Raw genomic sequence first — 20,880 nt, 5'->3', positions numbered from 1 at the left:
GTTCTAAAGTTCAGAACTATTCAAAAAGCTTCACCCAAAGAAGCGGCCCTCCCCGTCTCTTCTACCCTGTATTTTCCACTCTGTTTCCACTCACCCCCTTTGGATAACCAATCTCATTGATTTCTAGTCTATCCTTCCTGTGTTTCTTTCTCCACAAATAAGCGGACACACACGTATTTTCTTATTTCTTCTTTCTTATACAAAAAGTGGTTACAGTGGAGGTCACCTGAATTCATTAAATATTCAATAGCTTTGAATCTCAAAAGGAAAAGTTTGAAATCTCAATCATTTTCTTCTGGCCGGGCACGCTGGCTCATGCCTGTAATCCCAGCACTTTGGAAGGCAGAGGCGGGTGGATCTCCTGAGCTCAGGAGTTTGAGACCATCCAGGGCAACATGGTGTAACCCTGTCTCTACTAAAAATACAAAAAAACTTAACCGGGTGTGGTGGGGCACGCCTCTAGTCTCAGCTACTTGGGAGGCTGAGGCAGGAGAATTGCTTGAGTCCCAGAGGTGAAGACTGCAGTGAGCCAAGATCGTACCTCTGCACTCCAGCTTGGGCTACAGAGTGAGACTCTGTCTCAAAAAAAAAAAAAAAATTTCTTTTTAGAAGTTAATTGTGGGCAGGCTGATTTATTTTGCAAATTTGCCAATCCTGACTTCCAGAACATTCAAATGCATTAACCAATGGGAATGTAGAGAAAGAGGGCTCCACCCACTTACAGAGGGTAGGATATGGCCTCATACTAGACAAAATGTTATTCGATGCTACTTTCAAGATTATAGGGGATGGGCCTGGATTTAGTTGATGGCTATTATAGTGACCTTTACATAAATGAGATTCAAAGTGACCTGATGTCTTATATTGCTTGAACCAGCTTTCATGAAATAGTATTCTTATTGGGGGTGGGCCCATCATTCCATATGATCAAGGAAACATCTTTTTGAACAGAGATCCTGTAATCATCCTTACAAACTGCACTTCAACATTGGATTGGATTAGCCACATTTGAGGAACTCACTTTTTATGTCTTCATAAATTTAAAATGTTGAAAAAGTCAGAGGCAAGGGAAGACATTTATACTACTTCACAGTAGACCTCCCTCAACATGGGCTACATATCCATTAGTCAATATTCTATAGCTATTGTTCTGCAACAAACCAGACAAGATCCTACAGTATTACTATCCTTCTATTCTTGGCCCTATCTTCCCCAAGGAGTTACACATATTCTAGATAGTCTAAATTAAGAGCAACTCTCATCATACTCTTTTTGAGTGTTTAATTATCAAGCAACAGTCTAACTAAGCCAAAAGTATTTCTCTTTTTGGGAGTGGAAATGGAAGCTAAGTTGATTGACCCACAGGAACAAGAGGGAACATGCCATTATATTTTAACCAGTGTGTAAAGAAGGCTGTTATGCAATCAATGATCTGGGTCTTTCTCTTCAGAGAAATTTGTTGCACAGAAAATTGCTGTTGGGATGAAGCTTTGCAGTCTTGCAGTCCTTGTACCCATTGTTCTCTTCTGTGAGCAGCATGTCTTCGCGTTTCAGAGGTAACCCAATAGAATCCTAGACTGTGGTGGGCCACTCTCCTCACTTGTTTGCCACATGTCGTGTTAAGTCAGTGCACTGAGTTGGTGGGCAAAACGGTAAAATTTGAAGGCCAGGTCTTCCAGAACTTTCCAAGTTGCCCTGACAAATAAGTAGACTTTAGCATAATGGGCTATCACTAAAGACAGGGTCTTTTTTCTTTCCTGGCTCTGGTTTTATTATTGGGAGAACGTTGGATGATATACATATCCAGTGACTATGAAGATTCAAGAAATTAAATCTTTTATAAACGTAATTATTTATATTCTAACTTGATGTATGATTCATATTCTTCCTGTCTTCACATAAAAAAAAGTTAACTATGGATCATTTATTTTCCCCTTGTACATGGAACATAGGAGGAAGAAGAGGGTGAAGTGTTAAATAGGAAGTTTGGATCATGCATGATTATTTAGCATGGACTATGAAAGGAAGAAAAGTTGTGTGATAAAGAACTATTATCTAATTCTTATTTTGCTTAGTAGACTCCCTCAGGATAAACTATCTAGAAGAACACAAATGAGCTCATGCAATGCATGGAGCGAATAGTTCCAGGGTACATGTAAGGTAATTTATTAAGTAGTCAGTTTTTAGGCTTTAAAACATTGATATTGTTTCCTTTGGAATTATCTTATTTTTCCCCTTTGTTTTGGTTCTACGATCGCTTTCTCCTTCAATTATCTTTGAGACAGATCCCTCTCCTCATGTTAGTAAATGACAAAGAAAGAAGAGACATAGGGCAAAGGAATGTACCAGGGACACTTTTTCTACCACCAAAAAAAAGTTCGTAGTCATACATAACCATAGGACAACAGTTTGGAAAATAGATCTTACCTTGTGAGCCTGAAGCTGTGTTTGTACATGATCCCTGAACTGATTATAGTTGATTCATCTTCTTTTGTTCAATATGATTGTCAAATGTCGAGCAACAAATTCTGTCATAAAATAATCATTGTTATTTAATCGACATGGGGGTCAAGATTGCTGCATTGATCGGAAATGTCTTTCTCTGTATTTTATTGGTGAATCATATGGTCAGGATTTCTAAGGTTCTTGTTAGTTCTAATATTCTATAACTTGATGATTGGCTTCAATTAAGGGAAAGGGGGAGAAGAGAAAAATTGGTATCAACATGTCCAACTTGGCTACTGTACACAGTGGCAGTACCATTGACGGTGAGGGGAAAGGAAGAAAATCTCTGCTTATTTAGTGCCCGTGTTTGTGCCAGGCACTCAGCTAGTCACTTAGAAATGTTATGTCTTTAAATGCACAAAATCCTACATGCTAGGAATCTTTACTGACATTTTACAAAGGAGGACACTGAGCCTCAGGAAGAATAAATTGTTGGCCCAAGATCAAACAGTAAGTGTAGAGCTTGGATTCAAACCCACTTGAGCCTCATTTCAACTCTGCACTGCACAGCAGTGCCTCTATAAAATCTGGAAAGTAGGAAGAGAGCCAGTTTGAAGGGAGGTCAGATTTAGTCAAAGGGAGTTGGAGGCAACAGTTGGTTTGGAATGTAGCTTGGAAGAGAGGTTCAGGATTGGAGATCCAGTTTCATGGTCCTCACCCCCTAGCAGATCTAATTATGGCCTCAGCGACAGCCCAGTGCGAGTATCCTCAGCTGGCTGTTGCAGAGGTTGGCGGGCAGGTGGACTCACTGCAGACCGCCATCTTGATCATAGAGTAACCCAAACTCTTAGATCGGATAATCAATAGCAAAACACACCAAAAGCTTTAGCACATCTCTTCAAATGAGTACGTGTATAGCAGCTTAGTGACACTAAATATAATGCAAATAAAAGAAGTAGCCAAAAATAAAATAGTAAAAAAACGAGTGAGAAAATATCTTCATGCATGGGTTTTCTTACTATTTGTTGCTTCAGCTTATACTCTGAAATCTGACTGATACTTATGCTTGAAGAAAGGAACGAGAATGTGACTATATTTTAACCAAAGAATATCACACTAAAAATATTTAATACTTTTGTATACTGCGAGGGTCCCTTTGTAGGGTAGGGGAGGTAGGAGGACCTCAGTATTGTAGACAGATGAATATCTGAATCCTGGTTCCCATCCCTTCACTAGAAATAACATTGCAAATTATTCTTTCTGTGAGTAAAAATAAATTTTTGTAGCAAATGTTTCTGAGCTCCACTTTTCCAGGAATGGCTTATTCCTGAAGCTAAAAAGGAAATCTAATTCAGACTTTGACAAATTATTGCTGGTGTTGAGAACATAAACCCTTCTAAAAAAAAAAAAAAAAAAAAAACTAACACTCTGGCTTTTTCTTAAACCTGTTCTTTGTTATAATTTTTTTTCCATGATCATTTTCCTAATAACAGTTTTTATTCATGTAGTCTCTTAGTGGCTGATTCGTAGGTTCATTTTGATCAATTTCATCAGTGAAATGCCCTGGAACAACAACAACAGGTTTTAAAGGCATAAATGTCATATGCCAAAGACAAAGGCAGCCAAAAAATCATGACTCCCTATTCATTTGCTTTTAAAAGCCAAACACTATAAAGGGTAAAAATAAAATACCAGCAAGAATCTTGTAAACAGAGTCAGCGATTGTATTGTGCCGTGATTACCTAAATGCAGCCTGCCAGCCCAGGCTATTTGGAAAGAGGAAGTAAGAGAAACTAGGAAGAAAAGAAGACTTAGGAATTAAAGAAGGAAGAGGGTTGAGGATAAAGGGCTTCTGAATTATTAATAGACCATAGGAAGTTTTCCTTCTGTTGACTTCACATACTATCTGGGTACCTGGAGACCAGCTTACTCTCTTTCACTTAGCTCCTACTGATGTATTGTTTTCATCTCAAAGAACAGGCCACCAGTGGCCTTAAAACACTGTAACGTGTACAACAAACTTGCAGCCTTGGGCTATGTTCCATTGTTCAGAGACATCTTAGCTTTTTAAATTCAAAATAATCTTTCAGAACATGAAAATGTGAACCCTCCCCTGTAAACCATAGTAGGGAATACACCCCAATGAACATAATCGCATTCTCAGAAGGGAAGGAACAGAGGAAGTGTCGCATAGGTATTAAAAGCTCAGGATCTAGATTCGAGCCCCAGATCTGCTACTTACCACTAGTGCAGCCTTGGGCAATTTGCTCATCCCCTTTGAGCCTCACTTTACTTTTTGTGTAAAGTGACCTGTTACTTCATTGTGCTTGTACTTCTCATTCTATTTTTGGTGTAAGGCTGTTCTTTTTTCTCAAGTGGTTATTATGTAAGTGCTATAATTGTATCATTCAGAGACGCAATTGAAACACAGCTGTATTTTTGTCTCCCTTAGCCCCATGACATTTTGCGTAGTGGGGTTATCTATCACTGCTCTTGCATGGCAAGTTAGAAAATTTCAAGGCTTTTTAGCCTGCTGTTAAGCCACAGTCCTTGGGTCCTGCTAAAAATACAAATAGCCTCAATTTAGAAATTAGAATGTCAGTTCCATCTTTGTTGTTAAAAGAAAATCTTTAAACGAATTATATTTAGCAAAGTTTAATTGAACAAAGAACAATTTTCTAATCAAGTAACCCTCAAAAACGCAAGAAGTTCAGAGAGTTCTGCTCAGCTAGGTGGGCAGGCAGCGTTTACAAACAGCAAATGGAAATGAGGTCCAGAAGCAGCTTGAGTAGTTACAGGTGAGCAGCTGTCTTACTGGGCAAGGGCTGATCAGTTGGCCACATGGGATTGGCTGTAGCTTGGCTGCTGTGATTGGCTGAGGCTCACCTCGTTAGTACAAAAAAAAAAAAATACTCCTAAGTTAGGTTGCAGTTTGTTATGTAGACACTCAAGTTACGAGGCATCCTCAGACCAAATTTAGTTTAATTTAACATTATTTACAGGAAAACAACTGCCTCACCTCTTCCACACACACACACACACACCTTACTCTTTTTCTCGTTAGTCTTTTTCTCAAGTTCTAACTTCTTAGAGTTGTGTGAGACATCTTTATTGGAGAAGCCTCTGGACCAGGACAGATGCTTCCTTGTCCAGGTGTTTACTTGTGACTCCATCCTTCACCCCTACGAGTCTTATTTCTACCTCTGGGCTCTTGCTGCTGAGAACCTTCCATCCCTTTAGGTGGTCCTATTGGACGGCATCTAACATTAAGTGTTTCTTTCCATTTTAACAACTACTATCTAGCCAACTAGAGACCAGCCACATGCAGGTTTAGCTTTATCAGGAGAAATCAGGCACCAGTCTTTCCATCTGTAAATTGAGGAAACATTAAACTCTCTCATTCTCTCCTGGAAATCCCCCTACTAGGCTGAGGTGAAGGGAGTACACCCCGAAACTTCATCCCTTTGGGAGGGTGGTTTATTACAGAACCATAACAACTTGCTAAAAAAAAAAATTCACAAATCCTCTCCCTCTTTCCATTCTAATAGCTTTTTATATAGCCTCTCTATGACTAAGTAAGGGGAAGCAGTCATGAAACCAGTTTCCAAAAATAGAGTGATCTGACCCTCATCCCATTACCTAACTCTGTTGTGTTAGCACTTTGCTCAAATTCCGCATAAGAAGAGTCTGTTCACTACAAGCTGAACTTGGACATATCAATACATTTTTGGTGAATTTTTAACTTCATAATTTTACTCACTATTTCCTAACTTATTTTTTGAATTTCCTTAATTTTTTCTTCTTAAGAAAGAGGCCTCATTTGGATAATATACATTTTTACCTTTATATTTTCTTTCTTTCTCTGCTTGTTGACTACTTTTTGGACTTTTCTCCTTCTTTAATACATTAGGATTTTTTTTTTTTTTTTAGTTTAATACTGTCTACTCAGCATGTTTTCCTTCCTTCCTTCCTTCCTTCCTTCCTTCCTTCCTTCCTTCCTTCCTTCCTTCCTTCCTTCCTTCCTTCCTTCCTTCCTTCCTTCCTTCCTCTCTCTCTCCCTCTCTCTCTCTCTCTTTTTCTCTTTCTCTCTTTCTCTCTCTCTGTCTTTCTTTCTTTCTTTCTTGACCTAGTCATACTCTGTTGCCCAGGCTGGAGTCCAATGGTGTGATTTTGGCTCACTGTAACTTCCACCTCCGGGGTTCAAGTGATTCTCGTGCTTTAGCCTCCCAAATAGCTGGGATTACAGGTGTGAGTTACTACACCAAGCTTATTTTTGTATTTTTAGTAAACACAGGGTTTCACCATGTTGGTCAGGCTAGTCTTGAACTCCTGACCTCAGGTGATCCACCTGCCTTGGCCTCCTAAAGTGCTGGGATTACAGACATGAGCCACCGTGCCGGGCCCATTATTTTCAATATAATAGATTATCTACCATACTGCCTTGTGAGGATTAAATAAGAATACCTGTAAAGCACTTAGCAAAATATCCAAGTTAGTAAATACCAGTAAAAAAGAAGAAAAGTCCCTCCAAACATCTTTTTTTTTTTTTTTTTTGAGACGGAGTCTCGCTCTGCCGCCCAGGCTGGAGTGCAGTGGCCAGATCTCAGCTCACTGCAAGCTCCGCCTCCCAGGTTCATGCCATTCTCCTGCCTCAGCCTCCCGAGTAGCTGGGACTACAGGCGCCCGCCACCTCGCCTGGCTAGTTTTTTGTATTTTTTAGTAGAGATGGGGTTTCACTGTGTCAGCCAGGATGGTCTCGATCTCCTGACCTCGTGATCCGCCCGTCTCGGCCTCCCAAAGTGCTGGGATTACAGGCTTGAGCCACCGCGCCCAGCCTCCAAACATCTTATATTCTAGTCAACACAAGACTTCCTCTACATGGACTTGAAATTTAGCTTCTGTTTAGATAATGGAGAGCTCATTGCTTGATAAGTTGTCCTATCTCATGGTTAGCTCAAATTGTTAGGAAGTTCACACTGAAATTACAGTGATTTAATCATATGAACCTCCACTTCTCCATACTTTCCATGAAAAGGAAGCTTTGAGTTTGCCACATCTTTTGTTAAAACTCCCAGAATCATGCCCAACCAACTTGTAAGTAAAGGCCATAATCTTGACCCCAGCATTTAAGACCCTCAACAATCAGGTCCTACCCTGCCATTTGTCCTGGCTTTATTTCCTGGTATATCTCGATATAGGCCCCATGTTTCCCCCCAGCTGGATCACTTCCCCTTCCTTGAGCTCTGATTTTACTTTTCTACTTGTGCACCTGCACTTATGATGTTTCATCTCCAATTCATTTAGCAAAATTCTGCCTATGTTAGTCTTATGCCATCTCATCTCCACTTCACCTATCAAATCCCACTATCTCAGAAGTCCAACTCAGAATATCTCCATTCTCTGACTACCTAAGCCAAAAAAGATATTTGACTTTGTATTCCTGTAGCAGAATATTTATACCACTCGCATTGCACTTTTAGTGTTTTATCTCACAGAACAGGCATTTGTATCAGTTGCAGGTTAGTTTCCCCAGGAAACAGACTCTGTGATGAAGATTGCATGGAGGAAGTTTACTGGAAAGGAGTCTCAGGATCAACATCTGTGGAGGAATGAAGGAAGGAGGCTTGGGCAGAGGAGAAATTGAACTGTGATGTAGTCACAACTATGGCCTCACCTGTTCCTGCAGAGAGCCTTGAGGCTGGGTTGGCCTGGTAAAGTTGTCCCAAACTGGGGCAAGCAGGCATGCCTTTGTAACCCCTGTTTATTAATCACTGGGTGTGGATTGTACCTTGGAGGAGGCATCAAGTTGGGCAACACAGCTCTCTGCAGGCAAGGGCAAGTCCTAGAAAAGGACTCAGGTGAGAATGGCGGCTGCCAACCCTCCCAGAAGCTGAGGACATGAAGAAGCTGAGGAAATGAAGAAGCTGAGGACATGAAGAAGCTGAGGAAATGAGGGTTCATCCCTGGATGGAGATCTAGGCAGCAAAACATGACATCTACTACAATCCAACCCTTTGTGTCACTCAGGTCAATTTTCTTCATAAAATAAGCTTTGAGATCAACTCTTCTGGGATTCTGCTTGGTCTCTCTTCCTAAAGGAAACATACAAGAGGAAAGTTAGTGAAATAAACTACAACCTTCACAGTTATAGCTAGTCTTGAGGCCGTAACCAATACTTGTCATTCCTCTTCTCCCCTGCCCAGTCTGTTTCCCTCTCACCCTTTGCTAGCACCGCTTCTACTCTAGGTGGTTTACCTGGTGAGACAACCCAGAGCCTCAGCCTTCAGGATCTGAGTCATAGTCACTGGGCCCTCTTGGGCCATGGCTGCTGCAATTGTCTGTATACATCAAATTTGGACGAGGAAATATTACAGAATGCCTAAGCTGGATGCCACATTCAGTATGTAAGTGCAGTCCTCAATGTCCTTCTGAGGACTGGAGTCAAATACCCTTCCTGCATGGCTAGAAAACCCCTGGTAACTCCTCTCCTTCCTGATCATCCATCAACATGAGGAAACTGAAATGACTGGACAGGAACAACAGCTTTCAGTTTAGAGAAACTCTTCCTATGCTTTCTGGAAGCCAGAACTTTTAAAAGTACAGAGTCCATATTTGTAGATTTAAAGTACTAATTCTCCAAGTGGGTTACCTGGAGTGATGGTAAACGGAAACACTCCAACTTGGTTCCTGGAACCATGTATACTACCTAGTAGGGACACAGCACCATATGAGTATTGATTTAAAGTGTGTACTGGAGGATGTTGCCTTCCAAGTTAGCACCTCAATTGATCCTTCAACAAACCATTTGTATTGCAGTATCAGGCTAGCAGCAAGTTGGTATTGTGGTAGGTGAGAGGCTAAGTAGATTCCATGGTAATGGACCCATTTCTGCAATTTCCTTGTTGTAAAGTGCAGCCCGAGATCTGATAGGATGTTATGTGAGCTCTTGTATCAGTGGGTCAAACTCTCTGCAAGCCCTTGTATGGTGATGCTTGCCTGAGGCCCTGCGGGCAGGAGAGACAAACCCATACCCAGAGTGGAAGAGGACAGATGTAGTCAACTTACCACCAAGTGACTAGCTGGTCTCTTTGAGGAATGGTGCTGATTCTGGGGCTCAACTTTGGTCTCTGTTGCTGGCAAGTTAGACATGGGGCAGCAACAGTAGCTAGATCAGCCTTAATGAGAGGAGTCCGTGCTGCTGGAGCCATGCACACTTCATCTCTGCCATCAGGCTATTCTGTTCAAGTGCCCTTTGTGCCAGCATTGGGGTGGCTGTTGACACAGGCTGACTGACATCAACTGGCTGAGTCATTTTGTTTATGCAGTTGTTTAATGTCTATTCTGTTGTGGGTGCTCCTGGTTAGGCATTAATAAGTGATACAAAGACCTTCACACTTTCTGCCTACTCCCATAGTTCCATTCACATCCCCCTTTCTCCAATCTCTTTATCTCCAATCTGTCAATATTTCTTATTCCAGGTTCTTGAGGGGTTTTCCAGTCATGTCACTTGCCACTATCCATGAATTCCTGCATATTCTAACACTGGAAACACCTTTTCCATACAAGGTGTATGATGAGATGCAACACTGAGGCTCTGCCTATTTGGGACGATTGCCCTCTCTGCTCTCTTTTGGTCACCCGAGTGAGTCCATAATGCAGAACCCCTTAAATATTTTTTTCTTTTTTGAGATGGAGTCTCCCTCTGTCACCCATGCTAGAGTGCAGTGGCGCGGTATCAGCTCACTGCAACCTCTGCCTCCTGGGTTCAAGCAATTCTCCTGCCTCAGCCTCCCAAGTAGCTGGCATTACAGGTGCCCGCCACCATGCCCAGCTAATTTTTTGTATTTTTAGTAGAGATGGGATTTCACCATGTTCGCCAGGCTGGTCTCGAACTCCTGACCTCAAGTGATCCCCTCACCTCGGCCTTCCAAAGTGCTGGGATTACAAGCGTGAGCCACCGTGCCCAGTCCACTTCATTTTTTACTTGCACCCATGCACTATCAACTTGACTGTCCATGTATCAGACTTCCTTTTCCTACTTGTGTCAGTTATGATCCTCTGAGAAGCAGACACCAAGATGGGATTAGCTGTGCAAGAGGTGTGTTGGGGAAAATGCTTAGGTGCAAGAAATGGGGAGAGGGCTGGAGGAGGCTGGGAGAGCCATGAGACTGCAATGCAAGCTTAACCCCTGTGGAGGAGAGAGGAAAGGAAGGAAGCGGGTAGGGAACATTTCAGGTCATAGTGCAGTTCTAAGAAAGTTTTGGCAAAACCAACAAAGAGTCCTGGCTAGGCACAGTGGCTCACGCCTGTAATCCCAGCACTTTGAGAGGCTGATGTGGGTGGATTACCTGAGGTCAGGAGTTCGAGACCAGCCTAACCAATATGGTGAATCCCCGTTTTCACTAAAAATACAAAAATTAGCTGGGCATGATGGTGCATGCCTGTAATCCCAGTTACTCAAGAGGCTGAGGCAGGAGAATTGCTTGAACCCACGAGGCGGACGTTGTAGTGAGCCGGGATCGCTCCATTGTACTACAGCCTGGGTGACAAGAGCAAAACTCTGTCTCAAAAAAAAGGTCCTATAGCCAAAGTAACTCATCAGAAGAGTTTCCAGTTTTGTAGAAAGAGCCTCCCTTAGTATCCCCATCATACTCAGTTATTAGCTGCAAGCAGCCAGTGGAAAATGTGGTATTAGCACTAACACAGGGACAGATTTCAGAGCACAGTAGTTGGGGGCTTATATCAAGTACACATCTTGCAGCTGGAGAGTGAGAAAGTTAATTAAAGCTGAGGCAAGACTGTAAATATACACTGGTGTCTGTCCCAAGTGGATGTGAACTGTTCTGCTGCTTTTTCTGACTGGCATATCCAGCGCAATAGCTGAATACCATATGCCTAAGACTCTACCCCGGCAAAGATGCCACATCAAGCACTATGCCTGCAATTGAGAATCCTGCTTGGTTGAGTTTGATTGTTTGCTGTCATTTTCCAGGATCCATTAGGTTTTTGTGGGATCCAGATGGCAAATTAAATGTGGATTTGATGGGATCTACCATCCCTGCGTCTTTCAGGTCTTTAAGGGTGGTACTGATGTTTGTCATTTCCCCCCAAGGATGAATTTTTTTTTCTTTTTAAATTTTGATATCTGGCTAGGAGGTTAGGCAATTTCAGAGGTTTTCTTTTGGCTTTTCCCACTATGATAGCTCTTGTCTTACAGTCAAGGAAACAGTGTGGAGGTTCTGCCAACTACCTAGTATGTTCGTGTCGATTATACATTTGGTGACCAGGGAAATAATCATGGGGGAATCCATTGACATGGTGCACCCCCTATGAGCTAGACTTAGGCTAGGACTCCAGATACCCAGGTTTCAAAATCAGCTTGGATATTGACCCTGCATCCAACTGACCTGAAAATATTTGAGTATTACCCTTTCCCCAGTGTGCAGACTTACCTGAGGAAATTTCCATAGGTCTCTTTGGGAAAGGAGTAAAGAAGTCACTATCTTTTTAGATTCTTTTTTTATACAGTTGCAGGGTCTTTCCTTGGGGGGACCTGACTCCTCCTTCAGGCAAGAAATTCTGGGTCTAAGAACAGCTCAGATCTGGAAAAAGGCAATGGATTATGACTTTTGATTAGGATAGCTGTCCTCAGCCTCTCTCATTATCCAGCTTTGATTTATTTTTATTGTAAAGACTGAGCAATCCTTTTGTTGGCTGCTTTTCTATCTTGTGCCTAAGAACTCTGTGTTCTCCTAACCAACTCGACAATTTTCTGAGGGTCATGGTCCTCTGGCTGCCACTCTGACCTTACTGCTCATTGTAATAACTGTGCCCAACTTGTTACTGGTGGTTAAGCCCTCCTGCCTGGCTTCTCTATATAGGGATCTTAACATCCCCATTGCTATCAGAGAGCTCAGTTCTGTAATGGCATGTCCTATAGTTAGCCCTCAGGATCTATTCCCAGCTCCCCTCCTGGCCTCGAAGCCAATAACTTAGGGTAGTCACAACATACGCTGGCTGTGGAAGTGCTGGGCATGTTAGCAAAGGAAAGGGACTATACCCCAAAGGAGGTGCGCTCACCCATGCTGCAGAATTTAACATTCTAGTTAGTTCCTTAAGAGGTGGCACAAACATGCTGCTAGGATGGTTTTTGGAAGCTTGGAGAAAGCATGGCCCGCACCATCTGAACTAGAAATGTCAGAGCGAATGTGGCAGATGGTGAAAAAAGAGATGGAGCACACTAGAATAAAAATGCTATGTAAGGCTAGAAAACCCACTGGGTGACTATGCTCCTCTAAGGGCCCAGAGAACATTCTGTTTATGAAAACAATAAGGAATGTGCTGGTGAGATGAGAGGGTTACCAGCATCGCTGAGAAGCTTGTTAGTGGCTTTTTCACAGTCAAAGGAGATTTTTCTTTAAATTTAATTTTCTTGAATAAATACAAGAATAAGAGTTCTTTTGGGTTTAAAAAGTAAATAATACAGAAAATCATAAAATCAGGGAGAAAAACACTGAAATTTCACCATCCTGGGAAAATATGAACATTTTTGTGATTATCCTTTCATGCATTTCTCTATGCAGTTATACATCCCTGTGTATAATTGTACATTCGTTGAATGTCGTATCTCCTATTGGTACTATAGGAACCTTTCTTTTAAAAAGAATCTCATTTGTTCTTCCCCTGCCACTTACTAAAGCTTTCAATTGCCATTTCTCACCCTCCAAATCAAAGCTAACAATGTGTTGTTTATTTGTGTATAATTTTCTCTTGCTTTTAACACATACAATTTTTCTTTACCTTTCTAACTTATTTTTTCCAAAAATAGGATCATATTTCATAAAGTTTTCCACATCTTGCTTCTCTCCCTTAATATGTCATTTAAAGCCCCCAAGTTAACTTTTATAAATCAAACTCATATTTTATAATGACTGAAAAGCATTCTAGAATGCGGAGACACTACCAACATTCGACAGTTCTGTTACTGCTAAGCATTCACATGGTTTTTAGGTTTTGTTACTATGAATGCCGTAATACATATCCTTGAACATATGTCTTTAATCACTGGTTTAACAGTTTATGCTAAACTTGTACCAGAGATTGATATAAAATTTCTCAGTCCAGCTATTTTTCCCCTCTTCTGATGATCAAGTCTCCATAGGCTTATTTCCAGAATTCAGAATATTTTACTAAGGATTTCCAAAATAAAGCCACCCTTGTTAACGTTATCCTTGGTGGGTGTGGTGGCTCATGCTTGTAATCCCAGCACTTTGGGAGGCTGAGGTGGATGGATCACCTGAGGTCAGGAGTTCAAGACCAGCCTGGCCAACATGGTGAAACCCCATCTCAACTAAAAATACAAAAATTAGCCGGGCATGGTGATGCATGCCTGTAATCCCAGCTACTCGGGAGGCTAAGGCAGGAGAATCGCTTGAACCCAGGAGGTGGAGGTTGCAGTGAGCCAAGATTGCGCCATTGCACTCCAGCCTGGGTGACAGAGCGAGACTCCATCTCAAAAACAAACAGACAAACAACAACAACAAAAAACAAATAAAGTTATCCTTATAAATCACAGCTCAAATGTTACCTTTCTAACTTCTAATTGCCTACAAAATAAAGTCCAAATTTCTCAGAATGCATTCAAGACCTTCTCTAGGGGAGGACGAACATAACTTCCCACACTCATTTCTGTTTAGCTATCCTTCTCTTGCTTTAAACACCTGTATCCTATACTTGGCAACAATGAACAAGAGCCATTTTCCCAACAATGCCCTTTATCTCTTGCTATTGTGCCTTTACCCACTCTTAGACATTCTTATGCACCCAGACATCCCTTCTATGAAGCCTTTGCTAATAAAGACAAACAGAAGTTATCATAACCTCTTTTGTGCTTCCAGAGTTCTTGGCACATGGTTTCTTAAATAAGGTGATTTATTTGGAATATTTTTGGATTTACAGAAAAGTTGCCAATTGTAATACAACTGTATACCCCTCACCCAGTATACCCTAATGTTAACATCTTACATTATCATGATATATTTGTAAAAACTGAGAAATCAACATTGTTATCTTACTATTAACTAAACTCCAGACTTTTTTGGATTTCGCCAGTTTTCCCACTAATGCCCTTTTTCTGTTCCGAGATCCAATCCAGAACACATGTTGCATTTAGTCATCATGTTGCTGTTGTGTAATGTCTTGAATGCTGTTGTTCCATGCATTTTATCCAGGTTTTTAGTTATTTCATAAAGGAGGGTATAACTGGAAGCAGAGTCTAAGATTAGCTTTAAATAAAGCAAGAGGAAAGCAAAGCATTGTTTTCTAATTTAAAATATATTTATCGTCATATTTCAAGGTCAATATTTGTTTGAAAATAAAAGAAAAATCTCATTCAGTTAAAAAAAAAATGGGCTCCCAGCTGGCAAATGCCACCAACATAGCTTAATTTTAATTTAAATAAAATAGTTCTTGTGAGGTTACTCAGTGGTATACTGGAAACCTAAGAATGCCATTGCCATTAACAGAGTCCACAATCCCTCACCTCACTGCTTCCTTTCTCTCCTTATCACTTACCTATGAAACTGGATGGAGAGCTGCAGAGAGAGATGAGGACATTTACTAAGAAATTCTTTCCTAAGTGGTATGTGAAAGGAAAGTAAATTCATGTTAAGTCACATTAATCTATTGCCTTGGCTGTGTAGGAATCACTAAGAATTCTCACAACCTTAGCAAGAGTTGCAAAATAGAAATACAACAAAGCAAAGGTGAGAAAACAAACCACGTGTCTGCTTTTTAAACAATCTATTGATACAATTCACCACATTAAGAGATTAAGCCAGAACACCCATATGCTCATCTTACAGAAAGCATTTAAAATCCACACCTATTCATCATAAAAACTCATAACAAAGAGCGAGGAGTTTTTTTTAAACTGATAAAAGGCGTCTACCAAAAATCTAAAACAAGCATTCTAATGGTAAAATATTATAAGGTTTTTCTTAAAAATTATGAATCATGCATTTTATCTCCATTTCTATTCAATGCTGTACTAGAGTCCCAGGCAACACAGCAAGACAAAAAGGAAGGGGAAAAGGGGCTCTATAAACATTGAAATTAAAGAAGCAGAATGTATTAGAAGTACATTAAGTACATTAAAAGTAATGGCAAACAGGCACTTACTTTTGCACCAACCTAATAGTATGCGTAGATGTAATGATTAATTGCAAAGAGAAAAATCGCCCCAAATATCTACACTAAAATTATCAAAACTATCAAGGGAGCTGAATAGAAAATCAACACCAAAAATCAATTTTATTTCTATATCTCAGCAAAAAAGAGCTTAGAGGCGGCATATTAAAAGTTATCATTTACTAATGAAAAGGCAAATTTGTTAGAAGAAAACATAATTTAAAAATATGCGGCCAAGCACGGTGGCTCACGACTGTAATCCCAGCACTTTGGAAGACCAAGGCGGGTGGATCACAAGGTCAGGAGATCAAGACCAGCCTGACCTATATGGTGAAACCCCATCTCTACTAAAAATACAAAAAATTAGCTGGGCTTGGTGGCATGCACCTGTAATCCCAGCTACTCAGGAGGCTGAGTCAGGAGAATTGCTTAAACCAGGGAGGTGGAGGTTGCAGTGAGCCGAGAATGCACCACTGCACTCCAGCCTGGGCGACAGAGCAAGACTCTGTTAAAAAAAAAAAAAAAATTATATGGATAAAATTATAAAACTTTTGGAAAGGCATTAAAGAATAGACAGATAGGCCGGGTGCAGTGACTCACGCCTATAATCCCAGCACTTTGGGAGGCAGAGGCGGGTGGATCACAAGGTCAGGAGTTTGAGATTGGCCTGACCAACATGGTGAAACCTCATCTCAACTAAAAAATACAAAAATCAGCCGGGCATGGTGGTGTGCACCTGTAATCGCAGCTACTCAGGAGGCTGAGTCAGGAGAATTGCTTGAACCTGGGAGGCAGAGGTTGCAGTGAGCCAAGATTGCACCATTGCACTACAGCCTGGGTGACAGAGCAAAACTCCATCTCAAAAAAAAAAAAAAAAAAATAGACAAATAAACAAATTCCCTATATTTACTGATAAATGACACTCAGTATCATAAGTATATCTGTTCTCTCCAAATTATTAATCTATTGATCCAATATAATTCTAATGAAAATTCCATTTTTTTCATGAAACATAACCAGCTGATTTTTAAAAATTACGTGAAAAAGCAAAGGATCAAGGCAAGAGGCTTGTGAAAAAAGAATTGGGCAGGGCAGAGGGGAAGCAAGAGTTTGTTCTCTAAGGTATTATGATGTAATATGAAGCTACTATCACTAAGACGAGTGATATTGGCTCATGGGTAGACAAATATATCAACATAATAGAGAACATAATAGAGAACTAAGAAATAGAGCACATTATATTAGCAAGGGTAACCCTTGCATAATCAAGGGTAATCCTTGATTATGCTACAATCACTAATAAAACCTGAAATAGCTTTACTTAACACAATAAAGGGTTATTTCTGTCCATTTGGGCAGTTATAACAAAAACTGCCTTAAATGGTGTAGCTTATAAACAACAGAAATTTATTGCTCACAGTTCTGGAGGCTGGGAAGTTCAGGACAAAGCACCAGCTAATTCTTGTGTTTGCGGAGGGGCCGTCTTCTGCACAGACAGCACCTTCCTGCTATATATGCACGTGGTGGAACGGGGAGGGGGGTCTCTTTTTTAAGGTCACTAATCCCATTCATGAAGCCTCTCCCCTTATGACCTAATTGTCTCCCAAAACCCTCACCTCCTAATACCTTGGAGGTTAGGATTTCTACATATGAATTATGGGGGGAAACAAACATTCAGATCAGAGCAATTTCTCGCTCATAATACTAATTGATGAAGGTCATAGAACTCTCCCTGGTGCTCTCCTCCAACTTGGAGACCTTGGCTACTTCCATTATGCAACTCCACATTAGGGGCTCTTCGCTTCTGGCCGCAGGATGAGAGGCAGCACATGCACATGAAGACACACCTACTCTTAGGCGCCTATGACACTCCCACACATTCCCATTGGCAGACGCTCAGGCACCAGCTCTCAACACAACCACACGGAAGGCTGGGTAATGAAGTTTTCTGTGTGCAGGAAGAGGCAGTGGTGTTGATGTGCCAGCATTTTCTCTGCCAAACAGGATGGAAACTTGATATATGACCAAATTGACATAGTGGATCCCTGGGGAAAATATCGATGATGTAAAAAACCATAATAATAAACGATGCTAAGAAGAAAACAAAAGTCTATTTCTTCTTTACACTGCACACAACCAAATAATTTTCAATTGAATTTAAAATTTAAATAGGAAGGACAGAAGAAATATAAGAGAATATCTTTATATCCCAGATATCTAGAAAGACAAACCACACAAACCTGGAAGGAAATGATTAAAAAATAAAAAAGCACATCATCAAGAAAGAGAAAAGACAAATTATAAACTACTAGAAGATATTTGCAATACATATAACTGACAAGAAATTAGTATTTAGAATATATAAAGAAATTATACAAATTAACTATTACAAAAATACAAGTAAATTAGAAAAAAATGGGCAGGTGGTCTGAATAAACATAACACACAAGCAAAAATATGAATGGCCAATAATCAAATATAAACAACTCTACTTCATTAGTAAGTCAGAAAATCAAAATCAAAATCATGAGAAGATTTCATTTCATAAAAATTTGATTGGAAAAGTCGAAAAGTCAGAGAGCATCAGGTATTGGCAAGGAGGAAGAACAATAGGAAATCTTTTCCACTGCTACTGACAATATAAATTGATACAAAAAACTTGGGGACTGATATGACACTATCCTATGAAATTAAAACTGTGCATATCCCATGAAATGGCAATTCCACTTGTAGGAAAATGCTTTCACGTGTGAACTATGGCTAGATACTTCAACACAGATGATAATCTTGAGAATACAATACTGAGAGAAAAACAAGATTCAGAAGAATACATATGGTATACCATTTTTATAAAGTTGAACCAGGCAAATCTAAGGGTATTGTTTCAGAATTCACACATACATGTGTTTAAAAATCCATGCTATAAAGAAAAACAAGGGAATGAGCAAAAGTCAAAATTTAAGGTAGAGGATACCTTTGACGATGTGGCAAGGGGGTGGGGCAGAGAGGAGTACACAAGGATCTTCAGGATGTCAAGGAAGTTGGACTTTTTAAGTGGGGTGATGGGTTCACAGGCATTCATTTTATTATATAATAAACCAGGATCGGCATAAATATTACCTTATGCATCAAATATTTAATTTTTAAAATTAAAACACACATGTATGCACAAGAAAAAAGAAGTAAGTACTCTGTAAACTGACCTCCCAGTCAAGAGAGCTGTTGATTTTGCAATTGCCTAGGAGCATAAAGACTGAGAGTATACGTTCTCTTTTTACACTGAGTCTATAGTGAGATACTCTGTCCTAATAACATTTTAAATTTTGTTTCCCTTTTGCAATTACCTAAAAACTCCTCACAGTATAATGTATTCCATCTTTACTCTTTATTTAATATCAAAATCCTCTTTTATTTTTTTCTCTAGTGGCCAGGTTCTAGCTGCTCTTCCTAGAACCTCTAGGCAAGTTCAAGTGCTACAGAATCTTACTACAACATATGAGGTAATTTCTCCCTAATTTATGTCTATATTGGTTTCATTTTGTATAAGCACTGGGTGTTGAGTTTCCTCCTGTATGTTGTCTGGTTTATATGTATCGGGTATGAACTCTTCTTCTCATAGCCTTCTCTCCTTTCTCACAATCACATGACTTTGTTGGTTCCCCAGATCAAAACTTCTTCACTTGTGCTATTGGCTTTCCAGCCAATTTCATAATAGTACCTTGGGATTTAAAGTGTGCACTTACAAAGATGCTGCAATAACAGAAATTAAAATATTTAGAAATAAAAGCTTTACTCATAAAACAATGGTTCTTAACCAAGGATGTACCAAAAACAGAGTACATTTATTAAAATTCTCACCCAGGGACCCATCTCGACCTAATGTCTAAGATGTAGAAAATTGAAAAGATGTATAAAATTACAGAATATTAATGGCAGTGGTGGCCACTGGGGGAGGCATGGCCAGTTGTAGCGGGGGAGGCACGACTGGGGCTGTGTGTTCCACGGAGCCAGCAGAAGTCAGGAAGAGGTGAAAGTCCCGCCCCCTTCTGTGATAGCAGGGTGGGAGCCTCATGCTCTCCCGGCGCAGCTACAGCTGCCCAGCTGCAGCTACAGACCTGGACATCCCTGTGCTCTTGGGGGCCAGGAGCAGGCAGGAGCCCCGCCCTCCTGGGCGCAGCTGCAGCTGCCCAGCTGGGGTTGCGGACCCAGGCATTTCTGCCCTCTCACTGTTTCTGAGAAGACCCCCCATTCTCCTACAGGCTCAGAAGTGCCTGCTCCCGCTGTCTGGCCTCTCCGAGTTCCTGGTGCTCACTCCAATCTTGGAGCAAAATTGAGGCTGAACCTAGGTGCTGTCACAACCTGACTGGCTGTGTGCATCTCAGGGCAGCACTGACATGCTAGCCCCCTGGGTACTGACGAGCACAGGAGGGAAGCCAAGGGGGTTGCTGAGGGCATCTCAGCACTGGCCTGCAGGCCCCCTCAGCTGGAAAAGTCTGGGTGCCATAAATAGCTGTAGGAGGCAGACAGGCTCCTAGGCAGAAAAGGGCGGGTCCCTGGTGAAGCCCCACCTTCAAGCCCAGGAAGGTTGCCAGTCCTGTGGACCACAGTGGGAGCTGATGGTGCTTTTTCCACACCTGCCCATGGCCATCCATGAACCAATCAGCACGCACTTCCTCCCATCTGAAGCCCATAAAAATCCCCAGACCCAGCCAGAGTCTCTGGAGAGACATCAGGGACCAGCTGTAGAGAAGAGCCACCCACTCCAGGGTCCCCTCTCTGCTGAGAGCTAACACTCCTCAGGACACCCTGGCTGCAGAGAGGAGGTACCCCCTGCGAGTCTCCTCTGAGCTGTTCTATCACTCAGTAAAGCTCCTTTTCACCTCACTCACCTCCGCTTGTTCACGTACCTCATTGTTCCTGGGCACTGGACAAGAACTTGGAACCTGCCAAATGGTGGAGCTGAAAGAGCTCTAACACAAACAGGGCTAAAATACGCCGCTTGTTTGCCACATTGTGGGTGACAAGAAGGAGAGAAGAGCTGCAGCCTTTTGGGGAGCTCAGACCTAAGAGCTCCCCGAGGCAGGACTATGACACCCTCTTTAGGGCTCTGTGGTTCCTGACGTCTCCAAACTTCCGGGTGCCACCACCTTCCCTGGTGCCAGCCATGGAAGCTGCTTGCAGGACACCTGGTCTAGCCACACCCTTGCAGGGAGCCAGAAGATGCCCACCCTGCCGCAGCCAGCATGC

The 20,880-nt window shown here is 41.3% G+C and overlaps 1 protein-coding gene across 2 annotated transcripts in view; it reads left to right on the top strand.

Moving 5' to 3' along the window:
• The first annotated feature begins 1,415 nt into the window (after nt 1-1,415).
• Nucleotides 1,416-20,880, top strand: part of CPB2 (carboxypeptidase B2) — a 52,227-nt gene continuing 32,762 nt past the window's right edge. For both annotated transcript variants that reach the window (XM_025364342.1, XM_025364341.1), the window contains exons 1-2: nt 1,416-1,556; nt 19,058-19,133. In XM_025364342.1, coding sequence (XP_025220127.1) covers nt 1,483-1,556; nt 19,058-19,133 — 150 coding nt within the window. In that variant the 5' untranslated portion in view covers nt 1,416-1,482. The remainder of the gene's footprint in view (nt 1,557-19,057; nt 19,134-20,880) is intronic.

Source organism: Theropithecus gelada, chromosome 17 (assembly GCF_003255815.1).
Source record: "Theropithecus gelada isolate Dixy chromosome 17, Tgel_1.0, whole genome shotgun sequence".
Classification (NCBI taxonomy): domain Eukaryota; kingdom Metazoa; phylum Chordata; class Mammalia; order Primates; family Cercopithecidae; genus Theropithecus; species Theropithecus gelada.
This window is presented reverse-complemented; position numbering and strand designations above follow the sequence as displayed.